The sequence below is a fragment of the Pan paniscus genome, chromosome 19 (assembly GCF_029289425.2).
Source record: "Pan paniscus chromosome 19, NHGRI_mPanPan1-v2.0_pri, whole genome shotgun sequence".
NCBI lineage: Eukaryota > Metazoa > Chordata > Mammalia > Primates > Hominidae > Pan > Pan paniscus.
In genome coordinates this window covers 98,273,760-98,293,142 of record NC_073268.2, presented here as the reverse complement: position 1 = coordinate 98,293,142, position 19,383 = coordinate 98,273,760, and the positions used below count along the sequence as shown (strand labels likewise).

General features: G+C 60.4%; 1 protein-coding gene and 1 long non-coding RNA gene across 3 annotated transcripts; one reads left to right on the top strand and one right to left on the bottom strand.

Annotated features, from left to right (window-relative positions):
* The first annotated feature begins 181 nt into the window (after positions 1-181).
* LOC129394419 (uncharacterized) lies at positions 182-994 on the top strand. The gene is made up of 2 exons (XR_008621658.2): positions 182-319; positions 467-994. It is a non-coding gene; the product is annotated as an uncharacterized LOC129394419 (long non-coding RNA).
* Positions 983-19,304, bottom strand: HGS (hepatocyte growth factor-regulated tyrosine kinase substrate). Of its 2 annotated transcripts, XM_003831112.5 has the most exons (22): positions 19,102-19,304; positions 17,516-17,600; positions 16,818-16,893; positions 16,160-16,252; positions 14,203-14,326; positions 12,796-12,848; positions 12,288-12,356; positions 11,458-11,582; positions 9,494-9,572; positions 9,323-9,421; positions 9,110-9,205; positions 8,222-8,260; positions 8,008-8,151; positions 7,852-7,911; positions 7,071-7,284; positions 6,556-6,728; positions 6,338-6,478; positions 6,087-6,261; positions 2,485-2,618; positions 2,277-2,396; positions 1,960-2,046; positions 983-1,596 (listed from the first exon to the last, which is right to left on the bottom strand). In XM_003831112.5, exons 1-22 carry the CDS (start codon positions 19,136-19,138, stop codon positions 1,486-1,488), a joined length of 2,334 nt encoding a protein of 777 aa, XP_003831160.1. In that variant the 5' UTR covers positions 19,139-19,304; the 3' UTR covers positions 983-1,485. The 2 variants fall into 2 exon arrangements, with proteins under 2 accessions (XP_003831160.1, XP_063455557.1); XM_063599487.1 differs by having other exon boundaries at positions 983-2,046; positions 19,102-19,261.
* Between the last annotated feature and the right edge of the window lie 79 nt (positions 19,305-19,383).

The following is a 19,383-nucleotide window of genomic DNA, read 5'->3' as shown; positions in this document are numbered from 1 at the left end:
GTAACCCGCGTCTCCCGCCCGCTCCGGGCCCCCAGTGCCGCCGTCGCGGGCGGAGGCGCGAGGTCTGGGCCTTGGCGCCTTCGCAGCCGCAGGCGACATCCTCTTTCCTAGCTAAAGCCCCAAACGCCCAGGTGGCTTCCTGGGAGAGCACGGCTGAGCCTCCGCCTTCAGATCAGAACAGGCGGAGCCTCCAAGGGCGGCTTGGGCCCAGTGCCTGCTTATCCTGCCCGCCTCTCCACACCTCTTTCCCTGTCCGTTGGAGTCCATTCCTTCCCGGAAAAGCCAAAGCCGCGCTCCCCTAAGAGGCCTGGATGTGAAGGTGAGTGAGACGCCCTGGCCTCTGGGTGCAAAGGCCGGCGCCTGCCGCTTTCAACACTCAGGAGGCGCGTTTCAGCCCCGCTCGCCCCCGGCCACGGACTCGGAGCGCTGAGCCCCCACCGTTCCCATCACCCGACTCCCTTCCCAGGAATGAGGAGCACCCGGGAAGCTTCAGCCACTACACGGAGGCGGCGCCAAGCCCAAACTCCTCCCCAGCTACCGGCGGGGTCAGTGCAGAGCCGCGGAGGGCACACATGAACCCTGGCACGCAGCCTCAGGGAGGGGCAGGCTGGAAATGACCCTGCCTGCAGCTGGGCCATCAGCCCGACCACCTGCCCCCTGAGCAAACGTTGATGCAGGTCGGGCGCGGTGGCTCATGCCTGTAATCCCAGCACTTTAGGAGCCCGAGGCAGGTGGATCACCTGAGGTTAGGCATTCACGACCAGCCTGGCCAACATGGTGAAACACCGTCGCTACTAAAAATACAAAAACTAGCCAGGCGTGGTAATGGCGTGCACCTGTAGTCCAGCTACTCCGGAGGCTGAGGCCCGAGAATCGCTTGAACCCAGGAGGCGGAGCTTGCAGTGAGCGGAGATCACCACTCCAGCCTGGGTGACAGAGTGAGACTCCATCTCAAAAAAATTAATTAAAGAAAAAACGCTGATGCTTTCTGAAATACATTTTATTATCGCTGTACCATTCTGGGGCACTGGAGATGGCAGCTGAGAAGCAGAGAAGCTGGAGACCTGAAGCCTCCACCCTTGGCTGTGGCTGCCGAGAGAGGCCCCTGCAGAGGGAGCCCCAGGCCACACCCAGACACCACAGCCAGTTCACAGTGCGGCCAGAGGGCACAGGCTGCTTGGGGGGTGAGGGTCCCCATTCCTGCCACCTCTCACAGACCATGACCCACAGGGCTGGGGGCTTCCCCTGGGAGAAAGTCCTTCCCTCCCTATGGCCCAGCCCTGGGGAAAGAAAGCAGAGACTAACTCAGGGACTGCAGTAGGCTGAGGACAAGGGAGGTGGGCTTGGGGTGAAGGCCCCCCCTCACTCGCAGAGAAGGGACACTACCGGCAGTAGAGGACAGGGAGGCAGGACGACGGCAGTTAGAGACGAGGCGTTTCAGGTGAACTGTATGTAGTGTTACTCCGGACGTGAGCATGGCCTGGGTCAGTCGAATGAAATGAGCTGGGCCTCGCTGCCCTGTGCCGGCGGCCCCTGTGCCTGCGGCTGCTGGGCCACGGGGGGCTGCTGCTGGGGGGGACCGCCAGAGGGTGCCATCTGTGCAGGAGGAAAGCAGGCATGGCCCTAGTCCTCCCTTCCCCAGCCCAGGGAGGAAGGCTTTTGTCCCAGCAGAGCCACAGACCCACAAGTGCTTGTAATCCATGTCCACTGACTGCAGCTCATGCGGCCTTTGCCTTTCAAGTAAATTCACGGTTTTTCCTGTCTACACTTGCGGACGCGTGTGTCTGCCCTAAGACTTGTGTCCTCATTCCGTCTGCTGAGAAGGGGCCTCGGGTATGCGTCTCCCCCTGTGAGCAGACGTACAGGACAATCCCCACTGGGGCCAGGGGACCCACTGCTAAACCATGAAGCTTGAGGGTGCCCTGCGGGTGCCGCTGTGAGGCCCCGGGAATGGCTCACCTGCTGGTACATGGGCTGCTGCCCCGCGATGTAGGGCTGCTGGGGTGGCAGAGACGCATCCTGGCTTGGGAGGGCGGTCATGAGATTCTGTTGTGAGTAGACGTCAGATGTGAGAGAGTAGCCCTGTGACCAGGCAGGCGGGGATATTTCTGGCTTGCAACAATCCAAAGGTGACCACAGGGAGCACCCAGAGAGTGGAGGGGGAGGAGCAGAAGGGGTGGAGCCCACCCAGTGCCTGCCAGCCTCACCAAAGGACCCTCAGCATCATCAACTGCTCCCCCACCCCGGCCCCCAGCAGGGCCTGGAGGTCACTGTACCTGCATGTTGTAAGGCTGGTAGCCCATGGAGACTGACTGGCTCCCCATGTAGCCCATGGTGCTGGACTGCGGAGGCTGAGCGATGGCCGGGAGGCTCTGTGGGGCCTGGGAGGCCACGTTCTGCGGAGGGAATGAGTGCCATGGGAGAAGGGGCTGGGGCTGGGGCTGGGGCTGGCCCTGGAAGGAGAGGAGCGGCCTTCCTGCATACCTGGTAGCCTGCTGTGGGAGTAGGCTGGTAGGATGAGTAAGCGGGGCTGGCGGTGGGTCCGGCCTGGGCCTGGGGGGCCGCCTGCGCCCCAGTGGCCCCTGCTGGGTACATGTAGGCACTCACCATGCTGGGATCTGTGACAAACAAGACAGGGGAGGTGGTTCAGCCAGGGCAACAGGAAGGAGAGGAAGGGACACCCTACTCTTGAGTTTTACTTTTTTTTTTTTTTTTTTTTGAGATGGAGTCCCGCTCTATCACCAGGCTGGAGTGCAGTGGCACAATCCTGGCTCACTGCAACCTCTGCCTCCCGGGTTCAAGCGATTCTCCCGCCTCAGCCTCCCGAGTAGCTGGGATTACAGGCGTGCGCCACTACGCCCAGCTAATTTTTTTTGTACTTTTAATAGAGACGGGGTTTCATCATGTTGGCCAGGATTGTCTTGATCTCCTGACCTTGTGATCCGCCCGCCTCGGCCTCCCAAAGTGCTGGGATTACAGGCGTGAGCCACCGCGCCCGGCCGAGTTTTACTTTTTTTTTTGAGACAGTCTGTCACGCAGGCTGGAGTGCAGTGGCGCGATCTCAGCTCACTGCAACCTCTGCTTCCTGGCTTGAAGCAATTCTCCTGCCTCAGCCTCCCGAGCAGCTGGGATTACAGGCGTGCGCCACCACACCCAGCTAAGTTTTTGTCTTTTTGGGAGAGACGGGTTTCACCATGTTGGTCAGGCTGGTGTCAAACTCCTGACCTCAGGTGATCCACCCGCCTCAGCCTCCCAAAGTGCTGGGATTACAGGCCTGAGCCACCGCCCGGCCAGGAGTTTTCCTTTTTGTTGTGACTTTTGGAACCAAGTTCAGGTTTCACGTTTCTAAAAAAAAAGGAACATAGGCAGGGCGTGGTGGCTCATGCTTGTAATCCCAGCACTTTGGGAGGCCGAGGCAGGCGGATCATGATGGCAGGAGTTCGAGACCAGGCTGTCTAACATAGTAAAACCCTGTCTCTAATAAAAATACAAAAACTAGCTGGGCATGGTGGCGGGCGCCTGTAATCCCAGCTACGCAGGAGAATTGCTTGAACCTGGGAGGCGGAGAATGCAGTGAGCTGACGTCGCACCATTGCACTCCAGCCTGGGCGACAGAGCGAGACTTCGTCTCAAAAAAGAAAAGAAGATAAACCAACAAGGATGGGAGGAGAATCCTAGAATGGAATGAAATCAGAAAAAATGAACCAAACTGTATTTGAAATGAGTGACATGGTCTGACCAATGGGATGGGATAGTGAATTCCAGTAACTTCTGAACCCAGAATCTGGACTCCACGGCCTCAGGCTACAAATGACAAGAACTACAGACAAATGTTACACTCCAGTTAGAAGGCATCGTCTCCACAGTGGGCCAGGTTAGCATTCTTAAAACTACTTTTTGTGTATTCTAGGGCTGAGCAATTGAGTATATTGAAAACAATGCAAAAGAAAACTGTGCTATTGGATTAAAATTGCAAGTACTGGAATTAACTCATGGATTTTTTTTTTTTTTTTTTTGAGACGGAGTCTCACTCTGTCACCCAGGCTGGAGAGCAATGGCATGATCTTGGCTCACTGCAAGTTCCACCTCCCAGGTTCCAGTGATTCTCTTGCCTCAGCCTCCCAAGTAGCTGGGATTACAGGTGTGCACCATCACGCCTGGCTAATTTTTGTATTTTTAGTAGACAGGGGGTTTCACCATGTTGGCCAGGCCAGTCTCCAACTCTTGACCTCAGGTGAGCCACCCGCCTCGGCCTCCCAAAGTGTTGGGATTACAGGCATGAGCCACCGCACCTGGCTGCACTCACGGTTTTTATCATATACAAAGACGCATGTATTCGCACATAAACAGACGCACCCACAACTGTGCACTTGTATTCACATACACACTTTCCAGCTCTGTCTGCTAACAACCTAGAGCTGTGAGCACACCCAGAATCTCCATCTTGGCTTCTACCCAAGATCCAGACCACCCTCCACTAAAGGGAACAAGGGCTCCTTGGAGAAATGGCTGCTTCCAGGGTTGAGAACATACAAGACGAGCACAGAGTATCTAGCAACAGAAACTCAGGAGCATCCCAAACCAATGGCCCTACGCAACAGAGAAGCCACTGACGCCTCCCATGGCCACACCTGGGAAACTTTGAGCATCAAAGTAACGGGGCCGGGCGCGGTGGCTCACGCCTGTAATCCCAGCACTTTGGGAGGCCGAGAAGGGCGGATCACTCGAGGTCAGGAGTTTGAGGTCAGCTTGGGCAACACAGAAAGACCTCATTTCTACATTTTTTTTGAGATGGAGTTTCACTCTGTTGCTCAGGCTAGAGTGTGGTGGCGCAACCTCGGCTCACTGCAACCCCCACTTCCCGGGCTCAATTCATTCTCTGCCTCTGCCTCCTGAATAGCTGGGATTACAGGCACGTGCCACCACGCCCACCTAATGTTTGTATGTTTAGTAGAGACAGGGTCTCACCATCCTGGCAGGCTGGTCTTGAACTCCTGACCTCATGACCCACCTGCCTCAGCCTCCCAATGTGCTGGGACTACAGGTGTGAGCCACCGCACCCAGCCCTTTTTTTTTTTTTTTTTTTTAATTAGCCAGGCATGGTGGTGCAATCCTGTAGTCCCAGCTACTCAAGAGGCTGAGATGGGAGGATTGCTTGAGCCCAGGAGGTCGAGGCTGCAGTGAACCATGATCATGGCACTCCAGCCTGGATGACAGCGAGACTCTAAAAATAAAGAGTGATGACAGAGGAGTGTCACCTTTGAAAGAAAAAATAAACACGTCTCCACGCCGCTGTGACTGACGACAAGCAGGAGAGTGGGGAGAGTACCTCCCGCCAGTGGAAAGACAACAGCAGAATTAGAAGGCGCTATTTGGCAAACACCGTAATAAACACAGGCAACATTAGCAAAAAATGCTAGACCTTGAGGAGTCCCAGGGTATTTGGAAGGCCTCCCCCAAGAGACATCTGATAAAGGGCAAAACAGTCACTTCACAGTGAAAACCCCTGGCAGACCCCGTCTCAGCCGAACAGCCAGCAATAGGACTGACGGGATGCACGTCACCTCGGCTGCCACTCTGAGAAAAGCACAGCCTTAGGTCACCGCGTGGAGACACCAGACAAACCTGAGCTGAGGACGGTCTGCCGAATGACAGGCCAGTGCTCTTGGGACAGTTGATGTCACAAAACACAAAAGCTGACTGGGGAACACTCTAGATTAAAGGCGGGGGGGGGGCAAATGCCACGCAGCAGGGGGCGTGCTGTTTACAGGACACCACTGGGACAGTCCATGAGGGCTGAGCCTGCTACAGACGAGGATCGGCAGCCCAGCACCTGCTGGTTTCAGGAAATGCTCGCTGTCGCATTCAGGGGAGATGGCAGTACCTGCCACGCACGGACTGAAACACGGCTCCAGCAGGAAAGCCTGTGTGAGCGCGTTTGCGTGGAAACAGGAAAAAGCAGGGACAACATTCACATCGGGGCAACTGGGAAAACCCTTCGCACCATTCTTACTGCTTTTCTGTAAATTCGGCTAAAATAAAGACGAGGGATAAAAAGCATGGTCTCTGCCCCGACCCGTCCTTACCAGCCGCAGTGCCGGGCATGCTGGGGTAGGGGCCAGCGGCAGGGGCCGGCTGGCTCATGTACACGCCGTGCATTGGGGAGCCCTCCACCGAGCCGGCGGGGCTGAAGGTGCTGGGGAAGCTGGCTGGTCCCGAGGGCTGGTAGAGCACGCCTCCGGCTGCGGGCATGGCCTGGAGCTGGGGACGAAGGAGACAGTGGTGAGAGTTGGTCCTCAGCCCACGAGCCTCTGGGTGGCGGGAGGATGGCACATGCCTGGGCGTAGGGCAGGGGGAAGGCGGGCATCTGCGCGCGCATCTGGACCGTCTGCTTCTGCTGCTCCAGCCGCAGCTGCCGCTCCTTCTCCTGCTCCTGCAGGCGCTGGATGGCCAGCTGCCTCTGCACCTCCAGGTACTCCTGTGCAGCAAAAACATGCTGGTTATGCTGCGAGGTCCCCCAGCCAGCCCCGGCCCGTGGCTGGGCAGCCACTGCACCTGCTTCTTCTGCCGCATTATCTCCAGCTTCTGGGCCAGCTGGATCTGGCGCTGGCGCTCTGCCTCCTCGGCTGCCCGGCGAAGCTTCTCCCGGTGCTCTTCGCGTAGGGCACTCAGCGCCCCCCGGGCATCGCGGATCTGTGCCAGCTTGTCCTGCAGCCCCTCATAGTACACTGTGGGCAGACGACAGAGCAACCCTGACCACTCCGGCACAGTGCCGAGAAGCTCCTGGGTGGAACGGACACGCAGATGGGCCGCCCTGTGCCCAACCTTCTGCAGAGGGCTCTGAAGGTGCTGGTCTCTGGGGGAGGCAGGCAGAGGGTCCTGGGCAGGGCAGGGCAGGGCAGGGCATGGTCATCACTGAGACCACCTCCCATTGAGACTCTCTGGAGGAAGCCACGGCCCCAATGAAGGACTCACAAGAGCTCAGCACCCTCAGGGGAGGCCCTGGCCCAGGACGGCGCTCACAACACCTGGCTGCCCCTGAGCCGAGGCCCCGTGGCGCGGGCACCTACGCCTGCGCTCGTCCAGCTGGTTGAGCAGCTCCAGCAGCTGCGGGTGCATGCCGTTGATGGACTGGAAGAGTGAGAGCACAGCCGAGTCATTGGTGATGCTGCGGCCCCGCATGTGGTTACTCTTCATGCGGTTCACGAAGGTGATGACGGCGTTCTGCAGCGCCTTCAGGAACTGCTCGTGGCTCTCCTCAGACTCGCCATTGTGGAACTGTGGCTGCAGGCGGAGCAGGGTTCTGGATGAGTGCGGCCACGCCCCAGCCAGCCTCCCTGGTGGGGCCTGGGATGGAGGCACCCAGCTATACTCAAGCCTGGAGCAGAGTCCATCTGCTCCTTATGCATGCAGCCCCTTCTACAGCCGAGGAAGGCGAGGCCCTGGAGGCGGGGTCCTTGTCCAGCAGCAAGCCCTGGTCAGGACGGAGCTGGCTCAGGGCCCCACTGCCAGCTCCCTCTCCAGGGACCTGTGCTCTGACAGCCAACCAGCCCACAAGCCCCAGGCAACGCCAAGGACTCATCTGATGGTTCTAGGCTGCTCTGGAATATTCAGGTCCATGTTAGGTCCACAGAGAGTGGCCCGAGCTCTGGACCACAGCCTGGTGTAGAGTTTCCATTGGGAGAGGCCACAAAGGGCAGGGCAGGGCAGGGCAGGCCAGGGCCGGGCTGGGGCAGACACCCTTGCTCTGCCACGGCCCTCTGGTTAGGGCAGGCACCTGTGCCACGTGCCTGGCGCTGTGGGCCAGGAGGCCATGTTTTGCCCTGGCCCGTGGAGGGAGCCACAGCTTACCTCACTAAAGGGGCCACCAGAGGGAGGAATGGGCTGAGAGTCTGTCTCCGGGAGGGGGTTCTGGAAGAGAGAGAATGAGTGGGGCCTCCAACCTGTCCCGCATCCACCCCTTCCAAGGGACCCTGCCACTAGGAATGCCGGGAGTGGCCCCCTCACCTCCACCACATTGGTGGGGGCTGCGTGCCCCTCCCCAGGCTGTGCAGCCGGCTCCGTCAGGGGCACGGGCGCAGATGGCGTGGGGCTCTTGCGAGCCTCCTCCTGCTTCTTCTCCCAGTAGTTCCGGTTGAGATACCGTGCGAGCTGCAGGCAATGAGGGGGTCACTCCCAAGGCCAGAAACCGTGAGAGGATGCACCCCATGCCGGGCCTTACCTCAGGGTCGATGTCCTCAGCCAGAGGCGCCGACGAGTTCTGGGGAGAAAGGGGCATCTGAGTCTCACAGGTGACAGAGCCAGTTGCTTCGGCAGGGACAGGGATGTCCCCAGTGCGACAGATCCTGGAGACCAGAGCCGCAGCCTGGGCCCTCCCTCCGTGCCCTCCTCTGGTTCCTGGCATCTGAGCAGCCATCTTTTCTCCTCTTCCAGATGCTTAGAACTCCACAGAGGCTGACAGCACTGCCGTCCTACAAGGCTCCTAACCTTGCTATGGGAGGAACAGGGTGGCACTGGGCCAGCCCTGGGGCCTCAAGGTGGACACTGGACAGCCCCCACGGTCCAGCGTGTGGGGCCCCAGCCGACAGCCCGGAAGGAGGGGAAGAAGGGAAGGGGTGGCTCACTGGGGCAGGGCTGTTCTGCGCCCCTGGGCCTGCAGCGGCCTGGCCACTCCACGGAACCTACAAAATGACTTTCTCAACCTGCTGTCCCCAACCCAACCCCCTGCAAAACAGGCTGCCTCTTCACCCTCTACTGAGAGCGGGGCTGAGGCCAGGGAGAGGTGACGTGATGCCCCAGAAAGCAAGTCCTTCAGTTCCTGTGGGGCAGGAGGGGTGTGGAAGAGACGGGGTCTCACCAGCAAGGCGCCTCCCCCACAGCCTGTCCCATGTCCTCAGTCCCAAGGGCCGAACCAGGGACCAGGAGCAACGGGTGCCTGGAGCCCGTGGGGCTCTGCCCTGATGTCCGCCCGTGTGCTGGGGCTGTCCTCTCTGGGAAGCCCGGGGACCCGCATCCCCCACCAACCTGACTAAATCAGCTCGGGGACCCGCGTCCCCCATCAACCCTACTGCCTTCCGGGAGAGGCAGCTCCAGCCCGAGGGCCGCTCACCACAGGTGAAGAGTATAGGCTGCTGGCGGGGGGCGCTGAGGAGGCCGAGGGCGTGGGCTCCGCCTTGGGGTACGAAGTGTACGTGGACTTCTGTCTCTGAGGCAGAATCAGAAGGGGCGACACTTGGGTGCACGTGACGCCCCTCCGGCCCCACCGCAGCACATCCAGGGGAGCTGGGCCCCTCCTGAGGCCGCCCCGCCCCACCTGGCTTACCAGCCTCTCCTTCTCCTCCGCCTCTGACTGTGACAGCGCCAGGGCCAGCTGCAGCTCCTCCTCCTCCTGCAGGGCCGTCTCGTCCCTCTTGGGGGGCAGCTGAGGACAAGCGGGGAGGGTGAGGGGGGGCCCCGGGGAAGAGGTGCCCACGGGATGGAGGGGGCTGAGTACCTGGGACTGCTGAGACAGGGGGCTGGTCAGGTACTCGGGGGGCAGCTCAGTGGTGGAAGTGGCCTTTCCCTCCGCTTTCCTGTGGGCACAAGGAATGCTGCAGGTCACCATGCGCTGACACCGCCCTGCCCCCGCCAAAGCTCTCAACCACACCTCTGCGGGCTCCTCTAAGTGTCCCCACAGAGTGAGGACAGTGGTTCCACAGCCACAGGTGTCCCAGTGGCCACACTCCAGAGCAGAGCAGGGCAGGACTCGAGGGCATCACACCAGCCACAAGGGCTCGGGTGAGTCCCTCAGGGTAAGCCCCAGTTCCTCTCCTGAAAATGGACATTCAGGACACCAGCCCGGCCTGCGAAGACCTTCCTACGGCACTCGGGAAACCAAACACAGCACCGCCACTGTGGGACGGGCCCCACCCAAGAAGGGGCAAACAGGGCAGTGACTGTCATGCCCAGTAAGCTCTTCCGGGGCGCCCCAGGCAGTCCAAGGGCCGCAGGCTCACAGCATGGTCGCAATTTCAAACCACGCACGCTGACCTTTGACCTGGGGCTCTTTTCTTTTTTTTTTATTTGAGATAGAGTCTTGCTCTGTCGCCCAGGCTGGAGTGCAGTGGCGTGATCTTGGCTCACTGCAATCTCCGCCTCTCAGGTTCAAGTGATTTTCCTGCCTCAGCCTCCCGAGTAGCTGGGACTACAGGCATCTGCCACCAAGCCCGCTAATTTTTTTAAGTATAAAATACTTAAAAAGTAGAGACGGGATTTCACCATGTTGGCCAGGATTGTCTTGATCTCTTGGCCTCGTGATCTGCCCGCCTCAGCCTCCCAAAGTGCTGGGATTACAGGCATGAGCCACCGTGCTCGGCCGACCTGGGGCTCTTTTCTAAGAGAAAAGTCCACACCGAGGCAGACCTGCACAGCCCCCAGCACAGGGAAACGGCAGCAAGTGTGTGTGAAGGCAGGAATGGCGTTGGGATGCCCTGCCATGGAGCCGCTGGGTCACAGCAGACTCACGCGTGTGGGCAGTGGCTGCGACGGACGGGACTTGACGTGGCTCAAGGCAAGTTCTTCTCAGTTACAAGAAGGAAAAGGAACTTTCCGGGCAGCGGCCCATCACCGGACATGGCTGGCTTGGATGGGATGTCCTGAGGAGGGCATGGCCTCACTCCTGGACTTCCCGAACCTAAGCAGGTGGGAGCCTCAGACCTGAACAGGGGGCCAGGTGGCCACGGCCTGACCTCCCAGAAATGTCCACGGAGCGAGCCAGGGAGGCAGTGACACGTTCCAGGAAAAGGGAACCAAGCAGGGAGCACGGCCCACATACAAAACACACGCAACCCAGGCCAGACCCACAGCGACGCTGCTGGGACCATGGCAGAAATGGAACGTGGACCACAGAGCAGAAGCCAGCACTGGGTGGCAGCGCAGTCCCGAGTGACTGCTGTGGCCAAGAGAGCACTGTCCCTCTCAGAGATCACAGGCGAAGACCTGAGTGCCAAAGGGCATGACATCTGCACTCACACAAATTCAGGATAAAACCTGTGTGAACACACGCACGCGCAGGAGAGGGGAGGCAGAGTAAACTCTGCGACAAAACACCGACCGCTGAGGCACCGGCCGCGGCCCCGCAGCTTCTCTGTGCTACTCTTGCAACTTTTCTGGAAGTTTTACTCCGAAAGTTGAAATGCAAACAAACCCAAACCCAAACCCAAGCAACAGGTTTGTCGGGGCAGGACAAACAGGTTTGTCCCTGGAGCCGCAGCGCCCTGTCTCACACACCCACCTGCCCTAGTGTGGGGCAGGGCCCGAGGGCACGCGGCCACCCTGGGTTTCCCTTGCCCTTCCAGCTGCTGTGCTGTGAGGGTCCTCTGGGGTCTGCAGGCCTCAGGCACCATGGCCAAGAGGGACAGAAAACCCAGCCTGGAGAGCCTGCCCCACCTGCAGCCCCAATGGGGGGCGGGGCCTCACCTGTTCAGCTGCTCGTAGCAGGGCTCGCACACGCGCACCTCCTTCTCGATGCCAAACTTGGGGATGGTGGAGTACTTGGAGGAACATTTTCCACAGAATATCTGCCCGCACGCCCGGCAGTGGTGCTGTAAGGTGGCGCGGGCGGGCCTGGTCACAGGCACTGGGGGACCCTGATGCGCCACCCGGCCCAGAACCACCCCGTACAACGCTGAGGCTGGGCCTCACGGGTGGGGGAAGGCAAGGGACAAGCAGAACAAGTGCCTGGGAAGACCCTAAGGCCGGGGAACCTGGACATGCTCCCGGGAGTCTCAACGCCCGCCACCGTTTTGGGGAAAATAAGGTAAGTTAAAAGTAAGGGCAAAGAAAAAATATACATCAATTCTGCTGATAAAACAAGAGCTTTTGTGAGTGCAGTGGGTGCTGGAAGCTGCTGACACCCCAAACCCCAAGCATTGCCGGTTGCCAGCCAGGAGGGGGTTTTGGTGTGAAGATGCCTCGAGGGGTAAGAATCCAGATGGGCTAAGCCACAAAGAGAAGGGGGCCCCACGGCCCTGGCAAGCAGCAGAGTGACTGTGGCAAGGCCTGTAGCCCTAGGTTTAAAACATTATAATTCCAGAGTGAGGCTGGGCCCGGCCCAGGCAGCGGCATCAGGCCCTTACGTGGGCCCTCACTGTCCCCCTCCTGACGCCACACTGCCACCCGCTGCGAGCTGCACTCACCTCCTGAACCACCCACCAGGAAGGAAAGGCCCAGCAGGGACGGTGGCCTTGTGCACGGCAGGGGACCTGGTGTCTGGCCGGGGCTGTAGAGCCCCCCAGGTGGGAACTCACCTTACGGGTCATCACCCCGAACTGCACCCTGCAGCGGTGGCATTCCTCAGCGTCCACCCAGTCTGGGGCCTGAGGAGGGGCAGCAGTCAGGACCACACGCTTCCCGCCCCACCAGCCCCAGAGGCACAGAGCCTCCCCTGCCCCACAGAAGGCAACGGACCCAGAGAGGACCCCAGCACGAGCGAGAGCAATGCCCCGGGCGGCCCTTCCCAGCGCCGTGGCCTGGGGTGAAGCTGCCGAGGCCTGAGGAAGGGACTTCCTTCCTCATCAAAGGTGCTTGTTTTCCTTTCCCGAGCCCCCTAGCCACTCTAAAGGCCCTCAAGCCACGTCTCCACCTCGCCCTGCAGAGACAGCTGCTACGCCTCCGCCCAGGACACACAGGCATCCTCAGGTCCCAGACAGACGAGAGCTCAGCCACCAACCCTCAAGCAAGCCGGGCTCCCAGCACTCCCCTTCACGCTTCCTGAGCAGCCCGACTCCAGAACCCCTGGCGGCCGCCCACACTCACTCTCTCGGCAGCAAACATGGCATCGCTCTCTTTGAATTCTGGAAAGACGTGCCCTGGAGAGATGAAGCCATAGTCACTGCCCGCTCCCACCTGGCCTGCAAGACCTCCGGGAGCCCCTTCCTCACTCTCGGCAGCTGCAACGCAGCAGTGACTGTGCACCCAAGTGAAGGTGTCTGGGGGCACCGAGACAGCCTCCTGCCCCCAAGATTGGGTGTCCCCATGGGGCCTCTGTCCTCACTGTGGTGGGAGACAAGAGCCAGGCCCTGCTGCCCTCTTCCTGAGACACTGCTCCCACTCCATCAGGGCATGAGGCCCCTGCGTGGCCCCGCCTGCTGAGTGGCTCCCTCACCCTCTGCTCTCTGGCCAGGGCTCCCACTGATCCTGAGGACAAGACCTTGAGCTATTCTTGACACACGACCCCAGAAAAAATCCAGGAGAGCTCCCACCCCAGGAAGGAGACAGGAGCACAGACCACCAGCATCCACCACCCCAAAGTTGAGGGTCCAAGGCAGCTCGTGCAGCGCCCCCTGCATTCTTCCCGTGTTCTCCACACTGGTCCTGCCCACCCTGCAGCCACAGGGCAAGCGTCCAACTCCTGCAGCGGGGACGCACCACCCCTGGTGCCTGCCCCATTCCCCACGCTCTCAGCCTCGTCTTCAGCAGACTCAGGGCCACAGAGGACCCGCACAGATGTGAGCAGCCATGCCCACCTCTCTCTCACTGAGTGGGCCCTGAGCACCAGCCAAGACTCCCAAATGCATCCTGAAGCCCCCACCTCTCTCTACACAATCCCCTAGTTCTCCACGGCCACAATGGCTGAGAGGGACCCTTAAGAAACACACCTTGGCTGCCACGGCCTAGACGAAAACCCACCAGAGGCCTCCTGCTGCACTGACAGCAACCCCGAACTCCAGCCCAACAGCCTGGAGGCCCTCGGCGCGCAGGCCTGGCTGCACTCTCCTCCGGCACGCTGGCCACCTTTCTGCCCTGGGGCCTCAACCCTGAGTGTCTGCCCACGGGTGCTGCCTGCCTGCTCACGCCGGCTCTGGCTTCTGTTCCAGTCTCCACACTTGGGACAGCTCCTTCAGAGGCCTTCCCTGACTGCACAGCCCAACCCGGCCCCCAGGAGTCCTGCCACTCTGAAACAGGCTGTCTGCTGCCTTTTCACCTGTCTGTTGTCTGCCATCACTGCCTGCCCCTGCCCGTGGGCCGTGGGTCCAGAAAGGCAGGAGCCGGTCTGAACCCGCCCTCACATGCACGGTCTTCCCTGGCTCCAGGCCACCGCTCTCCTCCCTCCCAACACAGGGAACAGCCCACCTTCCCAGGCCCCTCGCCACTGTGCCTGTTGAGCCTGACTGCCCAGCAGTTCCAAGCCTCAACCTGGTCCCAACCTCAGTCCTGACTCACCCTCCACCTTCATGATCTGGTAGGTGTCCTGGACCACCTTGTACTTGGGCTCGTTCCGGAAGGCATGCGCCCAGGCCTGGATCAGGTACAGGATCTTGTTACGGACGTTTACCTCCACTTGTCTCTGCAGGCAGGGAGGAGGGGGTGAGGGTCGCAGGACACTCCAGGCGCCAGAGGCCTCGGTGTGAGGAAGCAGCTGGCAGACCTCAGCCTCTGAGCAGATGGGGCTGACACAGAGGCCAGAGACGGCCCCCCGAGTGGGGCGTGGGGGCCATGCACCAACCTGTTCCCAGACCCTGAGTTCAAACCTCATGCCTGCCTTTACTTGCTGGAGCCAAACAACGCCGCGTCTCTGTGCCCCTGACCATCTGTCTCTCCCTTTCCCCACGGGACCTGCCCACCCCAGGATCCCCGGTTCCCGTCAGCCTCCAACAGGCAGGACCCGGCAGGCCTGACGGTGGCAGCGTGGTGTTGGGGCTGAGAACACAGGGGTACTGCGGGGCTCTGGCCACACCCCTCCTTGCAGTCACAGCCGGGGAGACGCGGGGGGCAGCCGCTCCAGAAATGCCTCCAAATTCAGAGCGGGCTCCAGACCCCCTGCAGCCATCCTCTCCCCCAGGTTCAGAGCGGGCTCCAGACCCCCTGCAGCCACCCTCTCCCCCAGGTTCAGAGCGGGCTCCAGACCCCCTGCAGCCACCCTCTCCCCCAGGTTCAGAGCGGGCTCCAGACCCCCTGCAGCCACCCTCTCCCCCAGGTTCAGAGCGGGCTCCAGACCCCCTGCAGCCGTCCTCTCCCCCAGGTTCAGAGCGGGCTCCAGACCCCCTGCAGCCATCCTCTCCCCCGGTTAGAGTGCAGCCTGGCCTCGCGTCTAGGGCCCTCTCGGGGACGCCGGCCCGGTGTGACGTGCAGGAGGGCGTGCGATCAGAGGCTGCTGCAAGCAGGCTCCGGGGCACTTGCACCTCAGCCTAAGCTCCTTTCCAGAACTCCTCTGCATCCTCAGCGGCGCCTTCCCTTCACAGCCCTACCTCACCCCAGAGGAGCGAACCGGCTCAGGATCTGCAGCCTGACTGAAGGAGCTCAGGAGCACCAGGGTCGGGCAGGGCCAGACTCCGGCACCTTCCGCCTCTCAGCCAGGACAGGACGGGACAGGAAGCCAGCCAAAGTGGCCAGTGAGGGCCTTTGAGAGGCCTGGCTGTCCACTGGGATCCCCGGGCAGGTTCTCAGCTGTGTGGGTCCAGGGAGTCTCCTATGAGACCCAGGTCTGGCCCACAGATCGGGACAGAAGGGGAGCAGCCTGACCACATGGGACACCCTTTCTCCTTGACACCTGCAACAGCATCCCCGCTGCATCACAGTCCACATCACAGTCCCTGCCGGTGTCCCCAGCACAATCCCTGCAGATGTCCCCGGCACAATCTCCTGAGGATCTGGAGGGCTTTTCCTCCTCTGCCCAGGAAAGCACGAAGCCCTCGCTCTCCAAAACAGCTCTTATCCCCGCCAGACACATCCGATCTTACAAGCCCCCACTCAGAGCCCTCCCAGGCCCCTGCCTGTGGGATGTGGCCAGCCTGCCCTCCGGACCACAGCCACTCTCACACATGATAGCCACCACCTGCCCTGCCCACCCAGTGGCATCTACTCACCTTCCCTAAGACAGCAGGTGCCCAAGCCCTGCCTCCCGGAAGCTTCCCCCAGGCCCCAGGGTCGCTGTCACCTTGGTCCTCCAGACACAGCACCCCAGGCCGGCTCCTGCTAAGCCCTGACCTCCCTGGATTGGGGCTCACGGCCCTGTCTCTCCGACTCATGAGTGCGAGCTTGTGCAGTGCAGGGACCACCGATCTGCACCTGCACATTTTCTGCCACACCTGGTGCTGTTCTGTCATCAGTGCCCAGTAAACACCCGGAGAAGCAAAGGTGCCAGCCTGGGTGGCCACCCGCGTGCCCCCGTCTCACCCACCTTCAGCAGGTCCTTCAGCTCCTCCATGGTCTGCTTGTTGGCCACCTCATCATGAACTGTCTGGCCACAGTTCTTTACCACAGATTCCATGACCTGCAGATGCCCAGGAAGGGAAGGGTTGGGCCAGTGGTCAGGGCAGGGCCCCTCTTCCTCCCGGACAGACCCACCTCCCTGTGGGACAGCAGAGCCCTTCAACAGGCCCGTCAGTGGCCGGTGGGGAACCCGGTGGGACAGCAGAGCCCTTCGACAGGCCCGTCAGTGGCCGGTGGGGAACCCGGTGGGACAGCAGAGCCCTTCGACAGGCCCATCAGGCCAGTGGGGAACCCACATCTGAGACTCAGCAGCCTGCACAGCACCGCTCCGTGACGCCAAGTCTCACTGCCAAGCACAGCAATGAGATCCGCCTTCTGGTGTTTACTCAGGCAGGACCGGCTGAAGAAGTGGTGCCCACTCCCTCCCCTATCTCCTGTCTCTCCCTCAGCGTGACCCTCTCCTAGGTGGCACTGTTCACACAGGCACTCAAGGCTGAGTGGAAACTCTCCTGCTTGATGTATGCCCAGGGAGGTGGGCAAGGCCACAGGACAAACTCTTCTCATGCTGTCGTGACTAGTAGGGGGTAGGGACCCTGGGGGCCACTGAGGCACGGGGGTCTACTTACCTCCAGGGCATACAAGGCGACGTGTGGGTTCTTGTCATTGACTTTCTTCTTGATGGAATTCACAGCATATTTTGCTCTGAAAAGGAAACATTGATAAAAGCAAAGAGAAACGGGAAAAAAATAGTCTCAGCAACTAAGATGAGAAAAGTTCATCTGCTGCCAGGTGCAGTGGATCACGCCTGTAATCCCAGTGCTTTGGGAGGCCAAGGCAGGAGGATTGCTTGAGCCCAGGAGTCTGAGACCAGCCTGTGCATTACGGCAAAAACCCATCTCTACCAAAATATAAAAAATCAGCCGGGCGTGATGGTGAATGCCTGTAGTCCCAGCTACTCAGGAGGTTGAGGTGGGACGATCGTTTGAGCTTGGGAGGCAGGGGCTGCAGTGAGCTGAGATCACGCCACTGCACTTCAGCCTGGGTGACAAAGCAAGGCCCTGTCGTAAAAAAAAAAGTCTGTCTGCCATCTTAGTCTCTGAGAACCCCGAAGCAAATACAAACATAACCAGGTATCTGCAAGCTGTACAGAGAAAACCCCTTAATCCTCCAAGATGTCAAAAAATCCTAGCATGTAGACCATGCAGTTCTCCACATAAGAGCCTAACATGGTCAGCTACGTCGTGGAGACCCAACGGGCACCAAGCGAGCCCAGCTTAGTGCACGGCTGCTCCTCCGCATCAGGGCACAGGCCCCGCTAACTCACTGTGTGTCCCCTTGGCGGATCAGGTCGCAGATCTGCAGAATGGACTCCCAATCTGTCTCCAACAGGAGCTGGCTGGTCGCCTTGTCTGAGAGAGAAAATGCCATGAAAGGGAGGGGTTATCCTGCTGGACGCCCCGTGCAGCACCCCAGCTTGGCAGCAGCTGGGGGGGGACTCTCTCCTTCCCCTTTAGACATTTGGACCAAATGAAAAACCATGACAGAATCCTCCTGAGCGTGCTGATGGGCAGGGAAGTGCCATCCTCCCCAGGGAAGCAGCAAACAGCGTAAGAGCACACGAGGTGCTGGTCCAAGCCCTCCCACAACCCGCGAGCGAGGTAAAGACACTCAGCAGAGAGGCGAGGGCACTGCCGTGAGTCACACAGCTCACCAGAGACAGAGGCTGATTCACTCTTAAACATCAGGCTCGGCTGCTTCTCAACAAAGAACCCTATCACCCGTCCCTTGGAGTCCCCGTTCGCCCAGATGCTCCGGGTTTCAATGGGACCTTAGCTTGGGCAAGGGCTAGAGAGGCCTGCAGTGTAGACTCCAGGCCCCTCGCTCCAAGCCAAGTGCTTTGGAAATAAGGGCAGAACGGGGCTCCAAGGAGGACTCGCCAGCATACCTGTCATCATACCACATCACTGCTGTCTCCAACAACTGGCCCCTCTGGGGGGGCAGCTCCAGCTCTGCCCACATCGCCTTTCCCGGATACAGAAACGATCTAACAAACCAAGCCACGTCCACTTTCTATACTGATTCAGTAGTTAACCTCTGGATTCATCCCTGAAGCACTGACTACCTGTGTGGCTGAGATACTCAGTCTGCTTGCTGGTTCCCTTGGCAAGGAAGGTGTCTCACTTGAAGTCTCCTTGAAAACCCTACTTGACAAAAAGGCAAGCTTGGGCAGCCCATTCGACCACCCAAGCGCCTACCCCCAAACATTAGACGCATTTTCCACGTGCTGCTGGGCACGTGCACATCAACATTCGTTTCCCTCCCAAAACGCGTCAATTCCAGGAGGCTCAGATAGGATCAGCTTTCACCTCCAAAAACGTGAGAAAACGCCTTCCTAAACCATTAGGCACTTCCCGAAGCCAGTGTGGGAACAAAAGGTGGGTCTGGGACCCGCAGCCCCCAAGAGAGCTCGAAGGTCCCAGAGAGAACACTGCCGGCTCCACCCTTCGAGGCCCAGTGTTTTGGGTCAGAAGCCCAAGTGCGAGCCTAACATCCGACTGAGTCACCCACTTTCATGACTCAGGCCTTGTGGCCCACTCGGCCGGGTGCTCGTCGGTCAAGAGGAAATCGGCCGAATGCCCGGGCCCGCGGAGGAGCGAGGTGGCCGAGCGCCCCTGGCGCCCTGCGCGGACCCTCGCAGAGCCCAGTTTGCCAACGCCCGACGGACGCCGACCCCACGGCCGCGCCGAGGGTCCAGGATCAGCGGCTCCGAACCCTGGAGGACAGCGGGCCGGGGAGAGGCGGGCAGGGCGGCCGGTCCGCGCCCCTCGGGCCCTCGGGGCCGCGCTGACTCAGCGCCGGGCGGAGGCTGCGGGCTGACCAAGGCCGAGCCGTCGGGTGGGGACGCGTTACCTAGGAGACGCTCGAAGGTGCCGCTGCCTCGCCCCATGGCGACCTCCAGCCCAAACCCGACGCCGCGGGCGCTCCCCTGCTACGAGCTGGCGCGCCCCCCGACTTCCGCTTCCGCCTTTTCCCTCCAGTGCGCGCACGCGCACGTCACCGCGCCGGCCCTAGAGCCGCGAGGAGGCGGGGTCTTCCGCTCTCCCGCTAACGCTGCGCGCTAATTGGACGCGCCCTTGGAACAATGAGCCCTAAGAACCAATGAGCAGTCCGAAGGTGAGAACTATCCAATGA

What these genes read in the sequence shown, in the direction of transcription:
- HGS (XM_063599487.1), bottom strand. Translation starts at nt 19,138, where the DNA reads ATGGGGCGAGGCAGCGGCACCTTCGAGCGTCTCCTAG. An exon ending in CCAGATCATGAAGGTGGAGG is followed by an intron (nt 12,849 to 14,202) that starts GTGAGTCAGGAC and finishes TCATCTCTCCAG; the next exon opens with GGCACGTCTTTCCAGAATTC. An exon ending in CTGAGGACATCGACCCTGAG is followed by an intron (nt 8,152 to 8,221) that starts GTAAGGCCCGGC and finishes CATTGCCTGCAG; the next exon opens with CTCGCACGGTATCTCAACCG.